The sequence below is a fragment of the Staurois parvus genome, unplaced genomic scaffold, assembly GCF_062004578.1.
Source record: "Staurois parvus isolate SC_StPar_1 unplaced genomic scaffold, SC_StPar_1.0 ptg000018l, whole genome shotgun sequence".
Taxonomy (NCBI): domain Eukaryota; kingdom Metazoa; phylum Chordata; class Amphibia; order Anura; family Ranidae; genus Staurois; species Staurois parvus.
The window spans coordinates 9,864,515-9,889,054 of record NW_028317814.1 but is presented as its reverse complement, the minus strand read 5'-3'; the positions used below and the strand labels follow the sequence as shown (position 1 = coordinate 9,889,054).

At 42.4% G+C, this 24,540-nt stretch overlaps 1 protein-coding gene across 1 annotated transcript in view; it reads right to left on the bottom strand.

Moving 5' to 3' along the window:
* EIF3B (eukaryotic translation initiation factor 3 subunit B) overlaps nucleotides 1-24,540 on the bottom strand; it is a 36,524-nt gene that overhangs the window by 11,532 nt on the left and 452 nt on the right. The window contains exons 2-10 of the mRNA XM_089682469.1: nucleotides 10,000-10,192; nucleotides 6,446-6,565; nucleotides 6,304-6,361; nucleotides 5,945-6,073; nucleotides 5,627-5,784; nucleotides 4,049-4,180; nucleotides 3,883-3,949; nucleotides 1,737-1,783; nucleotides 1,443-1,653 (exon numbers count right to left, since the gene is read on the bottom strand). Of these exons, the coding sequence (XP_089538595.1) occupies nucleotides 1,443-1,653; nucleotides 1,737-1,783; nucleotides 3,883-3,949; nucleotides 4,049-4,180; nucleotides 5,627-5,784; nucleotides 5,945-6,073; nucleotides 6,304-6,361; nucleotides 6,446-6,565; nucleotides 10,000-10,192 (1,115 nt within the window). The remainder of the gene's footprint in view (nucleotides 1-1,442; nucleotides 1,654-1,736; nucleotides 1,784-3,882; nucleotides 3,950-4,048; nucleotides 4,181-5,626; nucleotides 5,785-5,944; nucleotides 6,074-6,303; nucleotides 6,362-6,445; nucleotides 6,566-9,999; nucleotides 10,193-24,540) is intronic.

Below are 24,540 nucleotides of genomic sequence, written 5' to 3'. Positions count from 1 at the left end.
TTTATATTCAGCTGTGGTTGATGTGAATACTGCCCCCTTGTGATAGTAATTATGCTTTAATTATGTTCAATTTGTAACAATGAAAATATATCCTGTTGGCAAATGTCTGTGTAACTTGCGAGCCAGTCTGTATCCACCAAATATTAACCTCTCAAAACCAAGGGAATGGACACTGACCGTCCAAAATATATATAGGATCGCAAACACTCAACACAACACTACCTGGGTGTCCAAAAAGTCATAAATATATAATGTGTTGCGCTCCCAGTGACAATATCTTTGATGTATATATCTAATTAACCTTGCTATGCAAAATGATTTTCAGGTATTAAAAAATATGCAAAATCAAACTATGTGAGTGATTTAAAAAAATATAAACCACTATAGTGTATATAAATTAGATAATAATAACCGCAAAACCAATGAATAGTGCATAGTGAACTAAAATATATAACTAAAAATAATACACATCATGAATAGTGAAATACTCAAAAAAAATTATATATATACTGCCAAATAATTGTGATATAAATGTCCTTTAAATACAGTGACTTTGTGCTTGAATAAATCTTGATTTGGTGACTTTTTGTGAATCTGTGACTTTCTTTGAATCCTCAATTGGTAAAGATGTATGCTCACCTCCTTGTTAGCCTGCAATTAGGCTATACACACTTGTGGTTCACCTCCTATGGAACCTGCTTAGATGGAATTCCTCTTTTGTGAATGGTAAGAACGTGGATATGCGTTATCCTCAGATTGCCCATGTGCGTTTTTCCATATGTGGGAACAAATTGCCAGACATGGTGTTTTATCCTTATAAAAAGGTTTCTCCTTTATTGCTTGCCAACAGGTACACTCACATATGTGATATGCGGTCTAGGATGAATTGCTCAGCTCTAATGATCCGCCAGCCGTCCTGCCATAGTGAGTATTTCACTATTCATGATGTGTATTATTTTTAGTTATATATTTTAGTTCACTATGCACTATTCATTGGTTTTGCGGTTATTATTATCTAATTTATATACACTATAGTGGTTTATATTTTTTTAAATCACTCACATAGTTTGATTTTGCATATTTTTTAATACCTGAAAATCATTTTGCATAGCAAGGTTAATTAGATATATACATCAAAGATATTGTCACTGGGAGCGCAACACATTATATATTTATGAAAATATATCCTGCATATCAGATATTTACATTACAATTCATAATAGTAGCAAAATTACAGTTATGAAGTAGCAACGAAAATAATTTTATGGTTGGGGGTCACCACAACATGTGGAACTGTATTAAAGGGTCGCGGCATTAGGAAGGTTGAGAACCACTGGTGTAGAGAATCAAACATTTCCTGACTACACCATATAAGATGTGACCATGCAAACACCATACAAGAAATAGCTTGACACATATAAAATGAATTAGTTGGCACCTACCTGAGTTCCCTTTGGTGTCCTATCCACCTTCACACAAAGGTAGTCTCCATTCTTCTGCCAGTGAAGCTTGCAGTCAACCACATTGAAAAGATTCCTTACTCTGATCTCTTGCCTGGATGGAAGTTGCATTAGGGTCACTCTAGCAGGAATATCTTTGTCTTCTGGAACCCAGAACGCTAGGATATTACCCCCAGGAGACCAGGAGAAATCTCTGTTGAAAGACAATGCACCATTAGGGTTTATACAAGTAAAGCCGAGCTGATAGACCACGTCAGCAACAATAAATACGCTTACTTTATTCCTGTGATCTTCAAACTCTTCTTATCCAGCAAACCCATGGACTGCACAAAAACACAAGTACAATTGTAAATCATTTCACACTACTACCAATAAATCTAAGTGCATTACAGAGCTTTTGAAATACCAAAAACAGGAGGCCTCCATGACTAATCATTGCTAAAAGAACTGCTTAGCTGCTCCCTTATTAGCAAATTCTGACTTCATTCAATCTACGTTGCTTGTATTCTTGAATTACACAGCGTGTTTTATTTTACCAATATTTCCCAATGTAGTAGGACTTGTTTTATTACAAACCATTGTGTAATGATTTGGCACTAAGCCCTTGCACAAATTTGCAGCCAATTGTAACATTTTATTAAAGCTGGCAGCTTTCCCAGCTTCAAGGAGAAAGGTTCATTACACAATACTATAACTACATACTACCATTACCCAGCACATTCAGTATAGCCACATTAAAAAGGTAATAAATGCCCTATTCTATTCACAGATGAAACATAATTTACCTAATGTGTGCAGAGCATTAATGAGGACCTGACTGACTGTGTGGAGTTGACTTAACACAAAAGGCTGAAAAGATGGACCCTGGGATATTCTAAAGTTGAGGAGCTCAGTGTTACTAAACCCACAACAGTAAAATCAGTCTGTATATGCAGTAAAGCAAGTTTGTTATACTCACTGTGGAACCTAAGGGAGTTAATCCTTAGCATTGCATAAAAGGGCTGTTTGAGTCTCTTTTCCATCTGCTGAAAGTACAGAGCCTTAGGAGGCACTCTGCACCGGTTCAGTTTGGTGTGTATTGCTACAGAATTTTTTTGTTTGTAGTTTTTTTGAGAAAGTGCATGTGATCAGCACTGGGCCAATCAGCACTGTCCAGACAGAGGATGAGGGGTTATGCAGCTTTATAGGACAGAAGAGAAGGAAAAATCTTCCTACAAGCTTTAACCAGTGTTCGGCTGGACACTGATAGAAATCACAAGACTGCCATATACTGCTGATGAGAAAGTATTTAGCAGTTTACATTTACCAAAAAAAAAAAAAAAAAAAAAATGCACTTCCGTGTTCTGTGGGAGACCAGATATAGTGAATGTAGAGTTATAGGTTTAGTAACACTCTAAAAGCATAATGTATTCCTCGTTCGCACATTTGTGTTTTTACCTTTTTAAAAAAATAACGATGTAACTTTTTAAAAGTTTGATTTCATTAGTGGAGTAGTGCCAAAGCTTTTGTCATCCAGTCACTGGCTCTCTGCTCACTGAAAACGGAGAACCGAGAGATCAGCGGTCTTTGATCCCCCAGTTCGCGGTCTTCGAGTCACACCGATGCTGCATCTACCTAGGTGAAAAACTGATTTTTCCAGTTCCCATGCTTCTTTTAAATCAAGGAGGCAGGAACGACAACTAGGAGTCTGATAATATTCTTAACCAACCTCCCTGCTCTATAAGGCTCCGTTTACATATAGGTGTTTTGTACACGGGCGAAATCGCAGCGATTCTGCCCATGATTTCAAAATGCACCTTTAAAATATCAAATCGCATATCAGCGTGTTTAGGCGCCATTCATTTCAGTTTTGGAACTTTTGGGCGACACGCGTTGCGTGATTAGGTTTGCCCGAAAGAATCGCCCTACGTTTTTAGGTGACTTTTGAAATGAATGCCACCTGAACAATCTGATGTGTGATTTGACATTTTAACAGTTCTGTAATCGTGGGCAGAATCGTGGAGATTCCACCCACGATTCAAAAAACCCAAATGTGAACTGAGCCTAACTGTTGACATAAGATATAAGTCACCAAAGTGCTCAGCTTTCATTAGGTCGACTGACTCAGGCTTGCATAGTGAGAAACAGCAATAAGTCTAAGCAATTATTACAAGTATCAAATATCGACACGTTATTAAAACAAGCTATTTTTTGTTTTTTTAAATACAAATACAAACACAATACTATACATTTAAAATTCAATTTAGCAGTAAATTTGATTATGCAAAAGAGAATATAAACACTATTTCTTTGCATGGTCGTTTATGGGGTTTTTTTAACCCCAAGTGCCACATACTGTACTCTTCATTCATTTATCCATTACCATGGAAAAAGTAATGCAAAAACATATCAGCTGTAATAAAAACAAAAGCTATATACTTACAGGTGTTTCATAAATGCTGAGCGTATCCAGTGTCATTCGGGCAAAGAATTTGCCATCGTGACTCCACCTGGGAAGAAAATGGCAGATACTGATGACTGCCCCAAAAAAAAAACAAAAAAACACACGAAAAAAAAAAAACACAGCAAGCAATAAAACAACCACATACTTAAAGATAGGCCAGTGAGCTGAACTTTCACAATGGAATCCTCTCTTTTTCTGTCCAGTTAGAGTGTCCCAGATAATGATTGCTTGTGGGTCATCCTTAGTGTCCATAAGAGGGCTAAAGGTAACAAGATACCTGCAAGAAAAGGTTTAGAAGTTACATCGCTAAGCAAAAGTTTTTCTTCGTTTTGGATACAGTAGGAATGGTTCGTTTTTATTGCCGTGACCCCACTGGGAAGATATGCCTGTTTGTACTGTGGAGCATTGTCACAGACAAGTGAGGTAAAATCCAAGAAGAGCTGCCCACAGAAAAAAGGAGGTGAGGGGAAATATTTCAATGGGGGCAAATGTTCAAGATGGGAAAGTCTAAAATACCAAAAGGTTTTGCCGTTACATGCACTTTAAACATGGGAATCTTTACACAAGTACCTAGGCATTCTTTGTGTTAAAAAGAATAAATTAAATTACACAAAAAAAAAAAAAAAAAAAAAAAAAGTACCTACCTGTAAAATTCTTTACCTTGCAGTACAGCACAGAACTGATATTCCTAGACCATTATATACCATTACAGTCAGGTGATTAGGCACTGGCAAAAACATTTGCTAGGATAGACCATACAGAGTATCCATATAACCCTGACTACTCTGACACCCCAGTTTTTTTCCCCCAGCAAGCAATAAGGAGTGATACAGACAGAGGGGAGGGACCTGTGTTCTGTACTGTAAGGTGAGGAATTTACAGGCAAGTCAAAATTTCTATCATCTTAATCATACAGTACAGGTATGTATTGCCCATGGGAAGTATTTAACAAATAAAACCAAGAGCTGCACAATATAGTAACTTAGGTGTACAAACAGACCCACGTGATAAACAAGGGTTCCTAAAAATATAATTGAAATACCTTGAACATCCACCTGGTAGAACCTAGAAAACATGTGACCTGGCAAAGGTGGAGCAGAAGGCGGGATGCCCTCTATGAGGGCCCAAAGGCAGGATAAAGAAGGAGTCGCTCTTACAAATAGAGGCTGTAGTTTCCAGGTAGAACTTGACAGTCTTAACTACATCCAGGCAATTTAGGTCAGATTCTATGTTCTGGGGCAGGACAGAAAGACAGTAGGACAATATCCTAACCAAGTTGGAAAAAGAAGAACACTAGGGAAAAAAAGGTAGGTTTTGTTCTCAAAACCGCCTTGACCTTGTGCAAAACAAGAAAAGGCTCTTCACAAGTAAGGTCTAACTCAGAAACACCCCTAACAAATGTGAGAGCGCAAAAGTCAACCTTAAAAGGCAAGCTTTACCAATGGACTGTCTCTAATCTGTTCAAAGGAAAGGTCTCCAAAGAGCAAGGGGCTCTAGGCTACAAAAAGTAACACTAGGAGTAAAACTCAACCAGAATAGTCACTATCTGCACTGCTCAAGCAATTTAACAAACTAGTTTAGCTCAGAAATTGAAATGTTTTGATTCCATGAGTTTGCGTGTTTACATGTGTTCAGTGTATGAGTGATGCAAGTCACTTTTTGCTGCACTGCATTTTTCTATCTGTGAGCAATGACAAATAGACAGGAAACCATAAAAACATACCTCTCACAAGGAGAAAAGTCAATGAGTTGTACCCCTTGATGGCTGAACCTCTGAATCTGCTTGAATTTCTCTCCTCCCCACAAAGCAATACCTCTCTGATGGAAGGTAGCCAAGTAGGTTCCTCTTGGAGACCAGCGAACATATGTTTCAGTCCATCGCTACAAAAAAAAAAAGAAAAAAAGAAATTTTTATGAAACAATGAAGGAAAAAAAAGTGTGTGTGTGTGTGTGTGTATAAAATTTTATTATATATGGGGTGGGGGAGGGGATAAATACAAAATACACGCAGAATGAAATCTATCATTAAATAATCACTTACGGCTCTCTCCTCAACAGGAACTGGTTCTTTCACATCATTCCAGAATATGGACGTTCTGTCGCCTGCCTCATATATAACACTGAACTGATCACGGCAGTCTTGATCTTCAAGCCAAGACCGAAGGTTACCCTAGAAGAGAAGCCAAGGCAGCATATTAGGCCCCTTCTCTCAACGTGCTGTTGCTGAAGTCTGTAAGTGCTCACAAACATTCCGTAGTAAAATTTTATGCAAACAAAATTAAATTTAAGTGTTCATTAACATACAATTAGCCAGCATCACAACCTACACAATCCATCAGAACGCTAGAAAGAACATGGGAACTGAATTATTTTAGGTAGAAAGACAATCTGTACACTTACAAAGTCTTTAAATGGCTGTTTCTCAGGAACCTCCCACTCATCACCAATGACCATATATCTGTCAAGACAAACAAAGTATTATAGAGAACACAACACAGTAAGGCGCCTCAATAGGAAAAGGATAACTAAAAACAAAACTTACTTATCAAAGTCTGTGAAAATGTTTACTCTAAAGGTGTGCTGCTTGTCCAACTTATATCCATCTGCATTCTTTACTGCATCCTGAGCCTGAGCTGGTAATGCATACTCCAAGAAAATATATCTATGTGTGGAAAAATTGCAATAAATGAAAAACAAGGAAAAAAAAAACCCTTCATCACACAAAATCTCCTACATACTCAAATGCTGCGTTTATCACCCAGAATTTGAAAATAAAGTATTGCCTATAGCAGGAATCACAAAGAGCCTTTCGTTATCAAACTGATGAATTTATAAGCTTGTCAGAGTTCAGAAAAAAGGGGATCGGAGAGCTAAAGTTTCACTCCGCAGAGCTCAGTGAGGAGAGCTGATTGGAGGGCACCCCACTCCGCACAGCTCACAGGAACAGAGCTGAGGCTATCAATCTGCTGGAGGTCCCTCCCCTGTCACCATTTTTCTCTTGGTATCAGGATAACTTGTCAGAAGTGATTCATGCTGATAGAGGAACAAATAGACAGAAATGACACTTCGCACTCTCACTTGAGACAAGTACACACAATAGATGGATATGCTTTGTTTGTATTTCATGTGAGGATTACAACCACTTTAAGGTCATTTCTACACTGGGATTGTGTTCTGATCAGCAAAGGATCTGTGTGCTATTCCCCAGCTGATCAAAGCAGAGTGGACAGATGACACATCCATGTCTGCCAAGTTAATGCACAGTGGACACAAACAAGACCCTGCTCTGCTCATGGGCGGTCAGGAATAAAAGAAGCTGGGCGGACTCAGCAGTCCATTTACACCTGGTTACCTCAGATCTGGTCCACCTAAAATGGATGAGGACAAAGTACACAATGTTATTTTTTTTTTTTTTTTAGTGGACCCGATTGGAGCCAGAGGTAGACGGATGCAAGACTGACAAGTCTGTTTACAGCCACCTGCCCATAGGAATGCTTGGACTGTCCAATCAAATCCACCTAAAAAACTGACAGGCAGACATTATCAGAATGCCCTTCTGAAAAGAGCTTAAAGCTTCAACTGAACACTAAGCTCTAGTCATCATCCACTGTCCTATGAAAATCACTTGCTGGCCACAACAGTAGCACTCACAATGGACAGGCAGATGTAATCTTGGGTACAGCGCTTAGGCTTAAAAGTGGAGACCTTTCTAGAAAATTAAAGCAACCTCAGGAGAAATCACTGGATAGGCCTTTCCAGATAAGGGGAAAAAATGCTAAACACAAAAATAAAAACCTTATGGGCAAGCTTTATTTTTTTAATATTATACAGGATTTATATAGCGCCAACAATTTGCTTAGCGCTTTACAATATAAAGGGAGACAATACAGCAACAATACAGTTCAATACAAGAGGGTCAGGAGGGCCCTGCTCCTTTTTAGCCATCAAAATTGACTAGGCATGACATAAGGTACCCAAAAACAGCTTAGATTTCATCCGCTCCCTGTGGAATTGTCCGAAACTTAAGCCAAGGGTGGCCCTGCCAAAAAAAATACACTGTCAAAACAAAGACTAGAACCCGAATAAATATATATATATTTTTTTTTAAATAGACCATCACCTTGCCAAATCAGACTAACGTGACAATGTAAACAGCAACCCCCCAGCTCCAACACACTCACCCCCTTGCAACTTCTGACTTTGACATTTCTAAAATCCCTAGTGTCAGCTGGTGCAAGACCCTAAGGGGAACACTTGGCTCAAGTTTAAGGCACTTTCGCACTGCTGTGATTTTACTTCGTTTGTAGTGCATTTTCACAGGTCACGTGACTCAAAAACTGCATCAAAACACTACACAGGTAAGTTTTTGCCACGTTTTCAATGTATTTAAATGAGGTGGTGCGGTTTTGTTTTTTTTAACAGACCAAACATTCCCTAAAAATGCGGGAAACAGGATTTTTTGTACACCACAACAGAAGCACAATGGACCAGTGTGAAGACATATAAACACACACAGGGAAGATTTCTTCAGCTTTTCTTGCGCTTTAAAACGCAAAAGCATTTCAAAAGCTCCTCAGTGTGAAAGCTGCCTAAGTGCCAAGCATTTGGCTGTTAGAACTGAACACTGTCACATGGCACCATTTACAAAAGGCTTGGTCTCTTTGCTGTCAATGGCCAAGGCGACAGTGTCTCTTAACGAAAAAAAAAAAAATCAGTCAAAAAAATTACAAGTACTGCCACTGCTGATGGCTTCCTAAAAAAAAAAAAAATACTAAACTGCCTTTCTATCTCTGGGTTAGGGTACTTACTGAGTCAATGACCTGCAAGTTAAAATCAGACTTTTACATTCCTCAGCACTATTACAAGCCTACAAACCGCTTGTGTAAAGCTACAGCCAACACTTCTGATAAAACCAGTGTAAACCTCTCAGACTGGAGGTACAAGGGAACGAGAAAGATACTTGTACTGTGTCAACTGCACAAAAATGAAACCAAGACACAAAAACAGATTTACATTGTCTGAGGTGAGAATCCCACAAGCGGTCATTATTTCTTTCAAGTGTATTTACTGCTTTGTTCCCATTTTGTACAGTCGATGGTCGGCACTTCTTGCTTTCTGCCCCCATTACACTACTTCAGTGATATCCCGTGTTCACCCCTCACCACTTTCATTACATGCCATTTTGAGGCGGTATCACATGTACCCACCATTCATACAGGCACCTATTTCCAGCCATACCACAACACAAGTAAAACCAGTTCAGCAGAAACCAGTAACATCCCAGCATCTGCTGCACCTAATGCTACTAGAGATCCTATTGTCCTGAGCTCTCCGGACCTAGCATCTTCTCTGTCAACCCACTCATAAAATCAAATGATTTTATCCACTTCACATACACCATACACACCCCATTGTCTTCACCATCCAATACAAAAGCACAACACAATGCTATATTCATTTTCCAGGCAGGTTTTGTCATCTGTGAAGTTTCCACACTATGCTGTCAGAAGTAATAGCATGAGCACTCCTGTCCTACAGGTAGCAAGACCAAGTTACTATCCAGGTTAGATGGCAGAGCAGTGCTCAAGGAATCATGAGCAGGAAACTGGCTGATGCACAAGTGCCTGAGAACGGTGTTCTGTAAACCAGCAAAGCTTAGTAGGGCTGCCCTTTAAAATAGCAATTAGAAACATAGAAAAGTGATGGCAGAAAAAGACAGAGTGGTCCAGAGTGTGTATTTTAAAGGGGGGTGCAGGGGCGGACTGACCATTTGGAAACTCGGGCACTGCCCGAGGGCCCGGGGTCAGTAGGGGGCCCCATGAGATGCCCCTGGTACCTTTTTCATAGGCTTTTTTGAGTTTGGGCAAGGACACAGGGGCCCCATGAGTTGTTAACCGCCCCTGGGGGGTGTTATCTTTTTTTGGTCCAAGTATAGGTCTATGCCTGTCCCAAGCACGTTTGACTGCCTCACTACCTATGCTGGAAATTCTGGAAACTTGCGCCTACACAAATATGAAATGATATCATTAACACAGTAAATGATTCAAGGTTAATAAAACATTGCGCAATGACAACCCAGCAAAACTGCTTACACACCCTTTAGTTGTTCCTTCTGTGTCTGGGTAGTACTCATTGGTGATCTTTCCAAACTTGGAGAAAATCTTATTGATAACATTTTTCAGCTTCTCCAAACGGTCAGGTCCGACCTGAGGGACGTTATCCACCACAACGACAGAGTCTATGCCATCCGCTTCTTGTGGCCGTTCTTTCAAGATATCGTCGAGCAACTCTACAGAAAAGAAAGCAAAACAATAATATATACAACTTTCTTAGGACCAGTCGGCAGTTCTGTATTTTTGCAGCATCCTTACACAAGTACATCCGTTGTTTAGTTTGGTCTTGCCTGACATCCAACATCAAGTTTTGTTTAAAGCAGACCTTTAACCGCATCCTCAAAGTCTAAACTAAAGGCACCATCATGAAAACTTGTGAAATGGCAACACAAGAGCCATTTCTGTGCTCTTATCCCAGCAGCCATTTAACTACAATTTTCTGCCCCATCCGACATCTAACCACCACAACCCTCGAGGACACACAGACAATCCCACACCGGCACACTTACCACTCTGGTCATAAATCTTTTTTGATGAGGGTAGGAAATCTTGTGACATCTCATGGTGTGCAGACAAGATCTCCCTGAAGGCAAGGATGAGGTCACCCATGCCTCAACTGACCAGAAAGTGTTTTTGTACATAAAAGCTGGCCATAGATGGGACAGAATTTCTAAACGGAAATTCTAAGGAAAAGTTGAGCAAAAAATTCTCAGAATATTCTAACATTTGAATGTTGTCCATAAGATTTTGTTTGCTTTTAACATTTGATATTGGCTGAAAACCATATACACTGTTGGAAAAATTTTCTTGAATTAAGGAATTTCTATTATGCTCCTTCGAATATCCTTGTCCCTGTACAAAAGAACGTCGATATGACCCCACTAATGATTTTAATAAATTAACTTTCTTAGAACCTTCTTTTCGTATTAATTTTCCTGCCAAATTCTACCCATCTATTGTCAGCTTTCCTAAATGATATAAGGCTCATTCACACAGGCACATGTGAATTTTCTGCATGGAATGCAGGTTCTTGTGGGCAGAGGACCATACCCAAAATAAATGCCTATAGTACTTGCATTCAGACATGCATGACTCTTCGAATTACTTTACAAAAAAAAAACAAAAAAAAAACATGAAGATACATTATGATGCCAAAAGTATTGGTCGGCCTGCCTTTACATGCACAAGAACTTTAATGGCATCCCAGTCTTAGTCCGTAGGGTTCAATAGTGAGTTGGCCCACCCTTTACAGCTATAACAGCTTCAACTCTTCAGGGAAGGCTGTCCACAAGGTTTAGGAGTGCGTCACCATTCTTCCTGAAGTGCATTTGTGAGGTCAAGCACTGTTGTCGGACGAGTAGGCCTGGCTCGCAGTCTCCACTCCCCCCCAAACTCGCTCATCCATGTCTTTATGGACCTTGCTTTGTGTACTGGTGCACAGTCATGTTGGAACAGGAAGGGGCCATCCCCAAACTGTTCCCACAAAGTTGGGAGCATAAAATTGTACAAAATGTCTTGGTATGCCGACACCTTAAGAGTTGCCTTCACTGGAACTAAGGGGTCAAGCCCAACCCCTGGAAAACAACCCCACACCATAATCCCCCCTCCTCCAAACTTTACACAATGCAGTCAGGCAAGTACCGTTCTCCTGGCAACCGCCAAACCCAGACACATCCATCGGGTTGCCAGACAGAGAAGTGTGATTCGTCACTCCAGAGAACACGTCTCCACTGCTCTAGAGTCCAGTGGCGGCGTGTTTTACACCACTGCATCCAACACTTTGCAATGCACTTGGTGATGTAAGGCTTGGATGCAGCTGCTCGGCCATGGAAACCCATTCCATGAAGCTCTCTACGTACTGTTGTGCTAATCTGAAGGCCACATGAAGTTTGGAGGTCTTGAGCTATTGACTCTGCAGACAGTTGGCGACTTCTGCGCACTGTGCACTTCATCATGCGCTGACCTCGCTCTGTCATTTTACGTGGCCTACCACTTCATGGCTGAGTTGCTGTTGTTCCCAGTTGCTTCCACTTTGTTATAATACCACTAACAGCTGACCGTGGAATATTTAGTAGCAAATAAATTTTACAGATAGACTTATTGCACAGGTGACAACCTATCACAGTACCACGCTTGAACTCACTGAGCTCCTGAGAGCGACCCATTCTTTCACAAATGTTTGTAGAAGCAGTCTGCATGCCTAGGTGCTTGATTTTTTTTTATACCTGTGGCCATGGAGGTGATTGGAACACCTGAATCCAATTATTTAGAGGGTTGGCCCAATACTTTTGGCAATGTAGTGTATGTAAGCCCTTCCGATTCCTATATTGCTGCATTTAGAGGTGTAAAATATTATATGATAATGCATCTAAACATAGCACTTTAGCCACCCATAATAATGAACCCTTATATAAATTGCTTTGGGAGGTGCATGCACCAGGCATTTTAATTGTGGGGGATAAGGTCCACTTCAGTGAAAAATTAAATAATGATACCCCTTAACCACTTGCGTAGCGGACACTTTCACCCCCATCCTGCCCATGCCAATTTCAGCTTTCAGCACTGTCGCACTTTGAATTGTAATTGCACTGTCATGCAACACTGTACCCAAATAACATTTTTATCATTTTGTTCAAACAAATAGTGTTTTCTTTTGGTGTTATTCACCTCTAAATTACAAAAAATAGTGCAGCGCTATTTTTTGTATTTTTATGTTTTTTCCTTGTGGTTGAGGCGAGTGTGTGCTGCTTATTAATAGGTGTTCCATTGAGCGCAGGAGTTTTTTTCATTATCTAGCATTCACCTCCGTTTTATTTTTTGCTAAAGAAAAAAAAAAAAGACCAAAAATGTTGAAAAAAACAAATTTTTGGCAAACAGGTAATTTTTCTCCTTCACTGATGTGCGCTGATGAGGCAGCAATGATGGGCACTGATAGGCACAGACTGGCAGCACTAGTGGCACTGTTGGGGCTGCACTGATAATCAGCGCCCTGTTTATCAGTGTAGATATTCCCTCTCACACTTGCCGGCAGTACTTACCTTACGCTGTGACAGCGTGAGGAAAGTACTACTGATAACCAGCGAGTATGTTTACATCGTGATCAGCTGTGAATGGATACAGCTGATCACCTGGAAAAGGTGATTGGCCCTCTACCATGATTTGCGATCAGCTTTGTCCAAAGGACACAGTGATCACAGGCAGCGCTGGGTGAGCACCATGCAGTTGTGGAAGGATGTCAATACGCACCCTCCCAGAACTGGACGACTGCGCTGTAGCCATCATTTGGCTATAGCACAGCCAGCATGTGGTTTAACAGCATTTTGCAATCACAGAGCTTCCTAAAGTGTAGATAAAGACTAAAGTTTTTTTTCCCCATTTTGAATGGGAGATGGTATTGGTTGTTGGTAGCCGCAGCTATTCACAGCTGTTCAAACAGCCAGTGATTACCTGTGGTGCTGGACAGACTATGCAAGTTTCCTATATATGTACAACTAGAATTTAGACATCTACTTAGATTCCTGCCTAAAGGAGAGTTCAGACATTTGTGTTGTTGAACGGTGTGCATTTAAACCTGTAAAGCAGTAATGCATGGAAAAAACACTTTGGCATTCCTTGGAGCACTGGAGCGAAGAAAAAATGCAGGTGTATTTAGGTCAGCTGTGTGAAGTTTATATAAAATGGTGAAGTGTACAGATTCAATACAAGATGAACATTCCTGTCACAGCAAAGTAAACAGAAAAAAAAAAAAATCTATGCTAAAATAACATAGCACTAGTATTTAAAATGTTAGTTTTCAGGTAAAGGTCTTAAACCGGAGAGATTTTGCACACACCACATACTGCCTCATAACTTTTCTTCCAACTAATGACTGCAGTACTTCATTCTCATATTACAGGGAGAACATGCTCATCACACAAAGCACCTCTTATCTCTTGTAAGGGCTGGGAACACATACAGATGGGGCTGTGCTGACAGGACAAGTTTATCAACAATAGCCAACCAACTGACTGCGTGTCAGCTAAAAAAAAAAAAACAAAAAAAAAAAAAAAAAAGAAGGCCTAACTTCTAACTTAACAGCAGAAGCAAAAAAAAAAAAGTATAATAAACGTGTGTACAATTTTTCCAGTACAGGTTGGTATTTGAGGTGTAGATCTGACAATCCTCAATGAAACACTTATACTAATTGTGTTTACTTAATTGTTTTGTAATGCAGATTACTGCAGCCACCTAACCTGGTCGTTTATATTTTAGGATACAATATCTTATTTTGACAGGAATGGAAGCCACATGCGCAAATCGAATTCTTGATAGAAAGGGTAGTCTGGATGTAGCTTTTGTTGCCATGGATTGAAACTTCTTTTTGCTGACGTTTCGATCTGCAAATGCCAATTTGCCTGGCTGTGCGGTCAGCACTCCAGCTTCAATACATACTCAGAGTCACTAACAAAGAACAAATATGCAGATAAGGGCTGACTTGTGTGATAAGCGTTCTCATTCTGTGTCAATACATAAAATGGGGCAGCTTAATGGCAAGTGGCTTACTGGTTAGCATTACTGCCTTGCAGCAATAGGGTCCTTGGTTCAAAGTCCCATTAGGACAGTATCTGCATGTTGACCTTGTGTTTGTGTGGGTTTCCTCCAACACGCCAAGACAATGGAAGATTAATTGGAGCCTGTTTAAAATGAGATCTAGTGTATGCATAAATGTGAGTTAGGAACCTTTGATTGTAAGAGTCTTGAGTGAGGAGACTGAAGTGAATGTAAATTGTACTATGAAAACACCTGTAATAACATATACCTGCTAATAAAGAAGGTATTGGGGACTTGGGCCCAGACTATGGCCATTAGAGCTCCCTGCACAGTGGGCATTTAGGTGCGAGCCAAAGATACAGGAGCACCATCCAGTAGCCGCTCAAACTCGATGACAGGCTGACAGTGCACCTAGTTGTTACTAACGTTTAAAGGCAGTATTTGCCCGGGGACAAAAGTTTGGAACAGACTTCATGCATTACGTGACATTTGCAGCCTCTGTGAACAGTTCTATAGGGATGGACAGACAGGCAGCCCTTTAGTGAACCCGCCCACTGGACTGCGATCAATCGCCAGTGGCAGAGTCACCCTTCTGACATCAGCTTCAAAAAAGAAAAGAAGTTTCTGATTTCAGTGTCTCTTTTGAATTTTTAAGAAAAAAAGTCTCCACAGAGTCCATAGCCACAGAGATGAGGGCTTTTAGTGTTTCTTCTAAAATGTCAATTCTCTCTACAGCATAGTCTTGGCATAGGTTCTCTTTGAGATGATCACAACAGGCAGTCCCCAATATATATGAAGTTTTACTTTACAAATGAGTGGAGCAAATCATATTTATGCTGCTCAGGTCAAATCAGGGAGACCAGAGACATGTAGATGCTGAGCCCACTCAAATATCTTCATGGAAATCTGAGATTAGAAAGGCATGGAGGTTTCCATTGTCATGTCAACATGTCTTTTGAAAAGGTTAGCTGTCAGGGGCATGGGCAAATCTAGCTATGGACTGGTAAAAAATTCAGAACAAAAGTTGACTTTGCTGTGAATAAAATACAATAAATAAAAACACAAAAACTCCGATTTGCTCCATTCTATTCGCTCTGTTAATCAACCATCGAAAGCATGTTGTTACAGCTGTTCAATAAGACAAAAAAAAAACAAAAACACCTACAGATCCTGCCAAAAATGTTGCGAGCTGATAACTTCCTGTGATCTCTGCTTGTTAGCACTGTTCAGAAAGCATCCCTCTTGTGTTATAAAGGAGAGGAGACAGTACTACATGCTCTATTAAAAAAAAAAAAAAACACACACAACACAGTATGGAGTGAGCTTGGTCTCCCTAGGACAGGAAGGGTGAGACTATTAGGATCACCAGGTTTAAAAAAAATAAATTAAAAAAAAAAAATGGAAATTTTTATTTTTCTTGGTTTCAAATACACTTTCTTCACAGCATACTTTCTTAGTCAGTGAAATCAGCATGGATAAGTACAACTGCCAGAACCAGATATTCTCTCTTAAATGATTTCTATCCTATAAGCAAACCACTGGGGTGTGCATTTAAGGACCTGCACCCTTAGGCAAGTTGTACGGCTCTACACAGCATACTGAATGGAATATATCCCTCCTAGATTGTAAGCTCCAAGGAGCAGGGCCCTCGAACCCCTCGTGTATCACACTGTATTGTTATTGTACTGTCTCATGTATTGTCTCCCATTGTAATGTACAGCGCTGAGCGAACTGTTGGCGCTATATAAATACTGTATAATAATAATATCAGAGAAACTGAAAAAATAACTTTGGAACAAAAGGGAGTTGTGGATAAAAATACAGATTTCTAACTAAACTTCACACAGATCATTTGTAGGTTCTTCTGGAGCTTTTCTTTTTAAAATTCAAAGTGTACACTGGTACAATAATCAAAAGTTATTCATGTGTACAATGCTATACTACAAATATTGGCCCCTGCACCACAGGGTCGACTTCTGCTGGTTGAAGCAAGATCAAAATAAAAAGTTGACATTTTATTAACGCCTACCTCCAGGTTTCACTGGACTTGAAATAGTTACTTTGCACCAAGCTGGTCCAAACTACCTATTTCTTTCACTAACACATGGAGTAGTTGTGTGTGCCATACACACCGTATGTAGCCTTCACTACATACAGTACACACCGCTGTGTTCTAGCAGAGGGATGGGAATGTCTCATGCAACTTACATAACAAAATTGAGTCGGGCCGAGTGCTGCTAAGCCATTTACAGAATGCCTTGTATTTTATATGAATACAAAGCCTCCTCTGATTGGCTGAGGTGGAAAGTTAGAGGCAGATGATGTCATGATTTCCACCTCAGCCAATCAGAGGTAGCACTGTATTCATTTGTATAATAAAAGACCTTGTGAATGGATAAGCAATATTCAGTCCTACTTGATTTTGGGAAGTTCCCACCCCACTGCCAGAACACAGCGCTACTACATACAATTTATACAGAGCTGACAGCCATTGATTGCATGTGTTTGTGAAGAAAATTGTTTGGAGCCGCTAGATCCATACAAAGTTTGGACTAGTTCACTAAAACCTATAATAAGGCTTTAAATGCTGCATCTCCAACCAGACCTCGTTTTCTTGTTGTGTCCCTACTGGAGAGATTAATCCCATATCTTGGCGACTTCTGCCACATGGACAGAAAGTAATGGGAAAGCCAATATTTTATGAGTGTCAACAGCACAGGAAGTAGAGGGAAATCTTCCAATGGGGACAACTGTTCTAGTGACAACCAGGAAAAACCCCTCACTTCTATTGTTTCTAAAGGCAAATCTCCCCAAAAGGAAAAGCAGAACTATCTAGCCCCTAAATATTGTAAATTAGGAAAAAAAAGTGCTTGGGTACAATTTAAATACAAAAAACCCTGAAGCACACAATACAGCAATACAATTTTGGAGTAGATTTATCTGCCAAGGGATTTGTATTTTCTCCATCTAGTCTTGAGATTAACACAGTTCTCTCATATAGCCAAAGTCTGCCTGGAAGGGGAGATGTAATCTTGCTTTGGTGCATTTTCACCTGCAGGTCAGTCCCCCCCCCCCCCATCTTGTGACTGGACAATTAAATAAAAAGCAATAGACTGATGAGCCCATCTCTCTATCAGCATGTTCCTAGCACTGCAGCATGGCTGACTGGCTCCTTGTGCTACTTCTGCCACTCAGTCTGAGCTCTGCTGTGCAGGGGAATAGGTCAATCACTCCAGGTCAAACCACAGATCCTTACATGGCTTAAAAAAAAAAAAAAAAACACTTGAAGCATTAGTGATTATAGAGCTGCATTAATCAGTCTTTTATAGCTGCCAAGAGTTGAGCTTTAAGCACAAAGCTTTGTTTTCCATACACAGGGCCTACAATGGCAGCAGTAATATATTAACATGTCAATGGGTGCCTGAGATGAGCTCCTGCACACCTGGGGAGACAAACACTGGATTCTGGAAGTGCCCATTCATAGGGCTGCACAGAAACATTTTAGCATGTGCTGCTTTGTTTTTCTATGGTATGGTTACAAACCAGTGTGTTGTGATGTGTTAGTGCACTGGGGCAAGCTGCGTAAAAATGCAATGTGTCCTACTTTTTTCAGAGCACAATGCACTGGTGTAAACTGAAACCATGACATGAGATGACTTGCCTTGTTCTCATATTGGGCAACAGAGCCTGACTCTGCTGGTGTGAAGGGGCCCTTAGACTGGGATCACACTTCTATGCTGCAGTGCGGTAATATGCACAATACCGCAACATACATGCATTAAATCATTATGATGCAAAAACCTTTTTATACGAGGCCAGTTTACACCACCAGAAACACTGAATGCAGTACTTTTTCTCAGCCATCTGTACGTTTCATAGAACTGAATGAATAAACTACAAGCCCTGTCTGCCTTTACAGAGGTTCAAGCAGAGAGCTGTAGGCAGTGTGGGCCATTGCAGCACTCTGCAGGCTCCTAGGAAAAAAAAAAAAATTAACTTTTTTTTAACCTAAAACAATATCTGCCTTTAACTAAATATCACTTGTGACAAGTTCTAACAAAACAAAGAGAAAAAAAAAGCAAACAGCGTGGTGAACTGTAATTGACACATTGGCACAGTTTCATCCCAGTGCTCAGCAGCAGCCATGTGTTCATTATGGCTGCTGGTGTGAAACGAGCCCTGTGGCCACCTTCCCATGTAACTTCTGAGTCACAGGGTGTTAAAGCATACAACGTTTATTGCATTAGGCAGCCCTTTCACAATTGAGTGAGCATGCACTGCAGTGGCCCAAAAATCCGAGGCTCTCACCGACATCACTGGATCGAGATTGGGCTCAGGTAATGATTAGAAGGGCTGAGGGGGAAAGCTACACACAGGTTTTTTTTTTTTACTTGCTGCATAGAGTGCATGAAGGTAAAAAAAACCTTCAGCCTTTAGAACTACTTTTAAGTAGAACTTTACTCATAACAAAAGAAAAATAATGTACTTTAGCAAGGAACATACATTTCACATCAATACTTATGCCACCAAAATTAGTGTGTGCTGTAGATTGCCTCCAGTATTGTTCCTGTTTCTCCTTGCTGGAGGCTGCCATTTTGTTGAAGCCCAGACACCTCAGCAGCAGTTAAAGCAGAACTAAACCCTCCAATCCTTTTCAGCCAAGGAAGCTGCCATCTGTTTGATGCTTGGGCAGTTTGATTGCAAACACAAGCAAATATGACAGTTGATATTCCTGGTATGCCAAGAATTTAAATGTTTTGAAACTTAAAATCGAGCTCCACATTAATCATTAGACTGTCAGCAGATTGGCCTCCACAACTTCAGCAGTCTAAAAATGGAGAGCAACTGAGCATGTGCAGAGCAGGGTGGGACAGTGTATTACTGGATTTAAAACAGTATAGACACTTATTTTTAATGCTTTCCATAACTGCAAAAGGGGCCAGCCTGGAATGCTCTAGCACAGTGGTTCTCAACCTGTGGGTCACGACCCCTTTGGGGGTCGAACGACCCTTTCACAGGGGTCCCCTAAGACCATCAGAAAACACATATTTCTGATGTGTAAAGAGCAGCTACTGTGTTGAAAGCAGCTACTGTGTTGAAAGCAGCAGTATTGGAGGTAAAACGACACTCATGAATTATAATTGCTGGGTAAATAATTTTATGGTTGGGGGTCACCACAACATGAGGAACTGTATTAAAGGGTCACGGCATTAGGAAGGTTGAGAACCACTGCTCTAGCAGGTCTTCATTTTCTGACTAAAACTCCACTTTAACCTCTTCCCACTGATCGTACGCATACTTGCAGCCTCTTCGCAGGTGGGCTTTAACGCAGAGAGGCCACATATGTGTGTCCCAAATAGAAACATTTCTGTGCCGAGAGCGTGCACCCAGCAAAGTTACCAGCAGGTACCGGAAAGCTCCAAAAGCCTACTTACAATCGTGGGACCAATAACAGCAGTCACATGATTGGAAGGCCCACCTCCCATTATTCAAAACTTGGTGGGAAGGGGTTAAAGCAACACAATGCAAATCTATAAACAAACAAAAAAAAAACAAAACTTTTTTTTCCCTCTTACAAGGGCCTAAAGCAATTTACATGCATGAAAACATGCATCAACATCAAAAAGCAAAATGCATCAAAAGCACAAGTGAAAAATGGATTCAGAAACAGCTCACATGCAACCTGAACCTAGCCTTACGCAGGTTGGTCAGAATAGGTGCTGGGGGGGGGGGCATTTTTTTTTAGATTAGTTGGTTTTCTCCTGGAATTCTGATTTAGGCCCCCTTCACACGGATATTCATCTGTCTGTTTACGGGTCAAAAACAGACACCCATAAACTTCTATGGGCTAGCGCAGGGGTGGGCAAACTTTTTGACTTGAGGGCCGCAATGGGTTCATATATTGGACCCGGGGGCCGGACCAAGAGTAGATGAATGATGTGTATGTGTCATCCATAGTAAGTATAGTAATATTCCCCCATAGTAAGCATAGTAATTCATCCCCCATATAGCAATTCATCCCCCATATAGCAATTCATCCCCCATATAGTAATTCATTGCCCATATTACTATTCCCCCCCAAGTAGTAAGCCAAGTCCCCCCTGTGTCAATTCACTTACCTTTGCTCCGCACGTTCCTCTCGCCGTGTTCCCGCGCCGTTCCGGTCTTCAGGGCGGACTGTGAGAGGAGCCTAGCTCCCCTCACGTTCGTCACGCTGCCCCGCCTTTACACATTCTGACAGCCATCCTGACAGTATCACCCTCCGCGGGCCGGATTAAAAGGTCCGCCGGGCCGTAGTTTGCCCATTGCTGGGCTAGCGGATGATCATCTGTTTACATCTGTTTTTGGGAACGGAAGAAAACCCTATTTTTCTTCTGTTAAAAAAACCCGAATGGATGAAAAACTGATGGAAAAGCTGACGTGAACTGAACAGTGTTTTTTTCTTGGAAAAAAGAAAGATGACTGAACTGATGGAAAAAACTGAACGCCCATATGAAAGGACCCTAACACCCCGTTCACATTGGCGTGACTTGGCATACAATTTGCATGCACTGTGACATGCAAATCGCATGCCAAGGGGAGGAATAGTGCCCCATCGTTGGTGTCAGTGGGGGGGGAGGAATAGTGCCCCATCGTTGGTGTCAGTGGGGGGGGGGAGGAATAGTGCCCCATCGTTGGTGTCAGTGGGGGGGGGAGGAATAGTGCCCCATCGTTGGTGTCAGTGGGGGGGGGGGGGGGGGGGAGGAATAGTGCCCCATCGTTGGTGTCAGTGGGAGGAATAGTGCTCCATCGTTGGTATCAGTGACACCAATGATGGGGCACTATTCCTCCCACTGACACCAATTACACTTACTGTCCACAATTGGAGCGGTCATATCGGTGTGGGTCCAACTTGGTCAGAGCCAAACCAATTTAAAAAGTAGAAAATGCACTACTTTCGGTGCAAATTGCACCTCAAATCAGCAGGTCCCCTGACTTTGAAATCACGCGACTTTACTATAAGTAAGCCCCCATTCACATCAAGCCCGACTTTGAAGTCGCACGATTTCAAAGTCGGGGGACCCGCCGATTTCAGGTGCGATTTGCAAATTCACACCAAAAGTATTGCATGCACTACTTTTGAAATCGGTTCGGCTCCGACCAAGTCGGAATCGCACCGATATGACTGCTCCAATTGCGGAAATAGAGTGCGACTTGGCATGTGATTTGCAAGTCATAGGGCATGCAAATTGCATGCCAAGTCACACCGATGTGAATGGAGTGTAAAGTTCACATATGTGCATGTTGGGAACATGTGCACAATCACACGTGTTCCCAACCCACAAAGCAACACACTACTCAGATGTACAAGGGTTCAACTTATAGTTACTAGCATCCCCACAGTTTTTTTTCGCACCACGCAAAACCACATGGTACATTTTATGTTAAATCTCTTTACTGTGATCAAAATGTGCTTATTACAAGAAAATGACAAAGAGCACAGGGCACTGAGACATATATGCAATCACTACCATATTGGCAGAAGCACATCATACTGATATAGAAAACATAACAAAAGAAACGCGTGGAAACGCTCCACAGGGGTAAAATCCAATTATTATTATTTATTTCAGGTACTTACATAGCGCCGTCAACTTACGTAGCGCTTTACATATATATTGTACATTCACATCAGTCCCTAGCCCTCAAGGGGCGTACAATCTAAGGTCCCTAACTCACATTCATACATACACACACTAGGGCCAATTTAGACAGGAGCCAATTAACCTACCAGCATATATTTGTAATGTGTAAGGAAACCAGAGTACCCGGAGGAAAACCACACAGGCACAGGGAGAACATGCAAACTCCAGGCAGGTGGTGCCGTGGCTGGGATTCGAACCAACGACCCTAGTACTGCCAGGCGGAAGAGCTAACCACTGTGCTGCCAATTGAGCCCAAGTAGGCCTTTAGGTGTGTAGGGAAGCGGTAAGTACCGTATTTTCCGGCGTATAAGACGATACCCTACTTTTCCTGCTAAAATGTAGTGTTTGGGCTATACTCGCCGTAGAAGACTACCCCTCTAGCAATGCACACCAGTGGGAGGAATAGTGCCCCATCATTGGTGTCAGTGGGAGGAATAGTGCCCCATCATTGGTGTCAGTGGGAAGAATAGTGCCCCATCATTGGTGTCAGTGGGAAGAATAGTGCCCCATCATTGGTGTCAGTGGGGGGGGGGGGGGGTGGAATAGTGCCCCATCATTGGTGTCAGTGGGGGGGGGGGGGGGGAGGAATAGTGCCCCATCGTTGGTGTCAGTGGGGGGGGAGGAATAGTGCCCCATCGTTGGTGTCAGTGGGGGGGGGGGGGAATAGTGCCCCATCGTTGGTGTCAGTGGGGGGGGGAGGAATAGTGCCCCATCGTTGGTGTCAGTGGGCGGGGGGGGGGGGAATAGTGCCCCATCGTTGGTGTCAGTGGGGGGGGGGGGGGAATAGTGCCCCATCGTTGGTGTCAGTGGGGGGGGGGGGAATAGTGCCCCATCGTTGGTGTCAGTGGGGGGGGGGGGGGAATAGTGCCCCATCGTTGGTGTCAGTGGGGGGGGGGGGGGGGGAATAGTGCCCCATCGTTGGTGTCAGTGGGGGGGGGGGGGGGGAATAGTGCCCCATCGTTGGTGTCAGTGGGGGGGGGGGGGGAATAGTGCCCCATCGTTGGTGTCAGTGGGGGGGGGGGGGGGGGGGAATAGTGCCCCATCGTTGGTGTCAGTGGGGGGGGGGGGGGGGGGGAATAGTGCCCCATCGTTGGTGTCAGTGGGGGGGGGGGGGGGGGAATAGTGCCCCATCGTTGGTGTCAGTGGGGGGGGGGGGGGGGGGGGAATAGTGACACCAATGATGGGGCACTATTCCTCCCACTGACACCAATTACACTTGCTGACCTCTGTTCTAGTATGGTGCTGCTGCAGCCAGCATATGTGGTTGCAGCAGCACCTCTACATGGCACTTACCGGCCGCTCCTTCACTCGATTTTTGCGGGGCCACTCGGCTCCACCCCCTCGTCGGTGATTGGCCGCCTGTGTGCCTTTCCTGAGCTACAGTTCTGGCGGCCAATCACCGGTGAGGAGGCGGAGCCAAGCAGCCACGCAAACATCCAGTGGCCGAACTGAAGGAGCAGCCGCGCTTCCTGGAACGGATCATCGTGGGACCGGAGCCAGGTAAGAAACAGCAGCCCCTGCCCGCCCCTGTACTTAGTGTCCCTTCCATTGGAAGGGGGGGGCGGCAGCGGCACCGCCCCCCTAAAAAGTGTCAGTATGCCGTATACCAGCGTATAAGACAACCCCCGACTTTTGAGAAGATTTTCAAGGGGTAAAAAGTCGTCTTATACGACGGAAAATACGGTACATACAAATCTATAGGTGACTACCTATTACATGCTATTAGATTGCAAGCTGTACCGAGCCGGGCCCTCCAATCCCTCCTGTACAAAAACTGTACGGTTTACCTCCATTTTGTACAGCGCTGTGCAAACTGTTGGCGTTATAGAACTCCAGAATAAAAATATTCCGCGGTGCATTTAGAAAAAAAAAATGGCCATAAACTTCTTTCCCTGCATTTCTCGGACATACAGCGTCCCATAGAAACAAACAGCGTGCTGTAGCCGCGACACACGTACATAACACGTGAACCTAGGCGTGAGCTGCGGTGGCATTACGGTAAGGCACAAATTACAGCAACGCAGATTACAACGCGGGGGTTCCATTCCCATTCAATGGTGGTGATGCCACATCATCGCAGGTACCTGTGCACCTCCCTGCAGCGCAATAATGCAAATGCAGCTCAAACAGAACCCAACGCAGCTCCAACACGCATGTGAATTGCGAAAAAAAATGGCTGAGATCTGCCTTTTTTTGATTTTGATGCGTTGCCAGGCTATTCATATGACACCCAGATAAAATGTGATCCTGGGGTAATGGGGACAGTGCTGGGAGGGGGAGACAACCTGATGTACAACACTACAGTATAG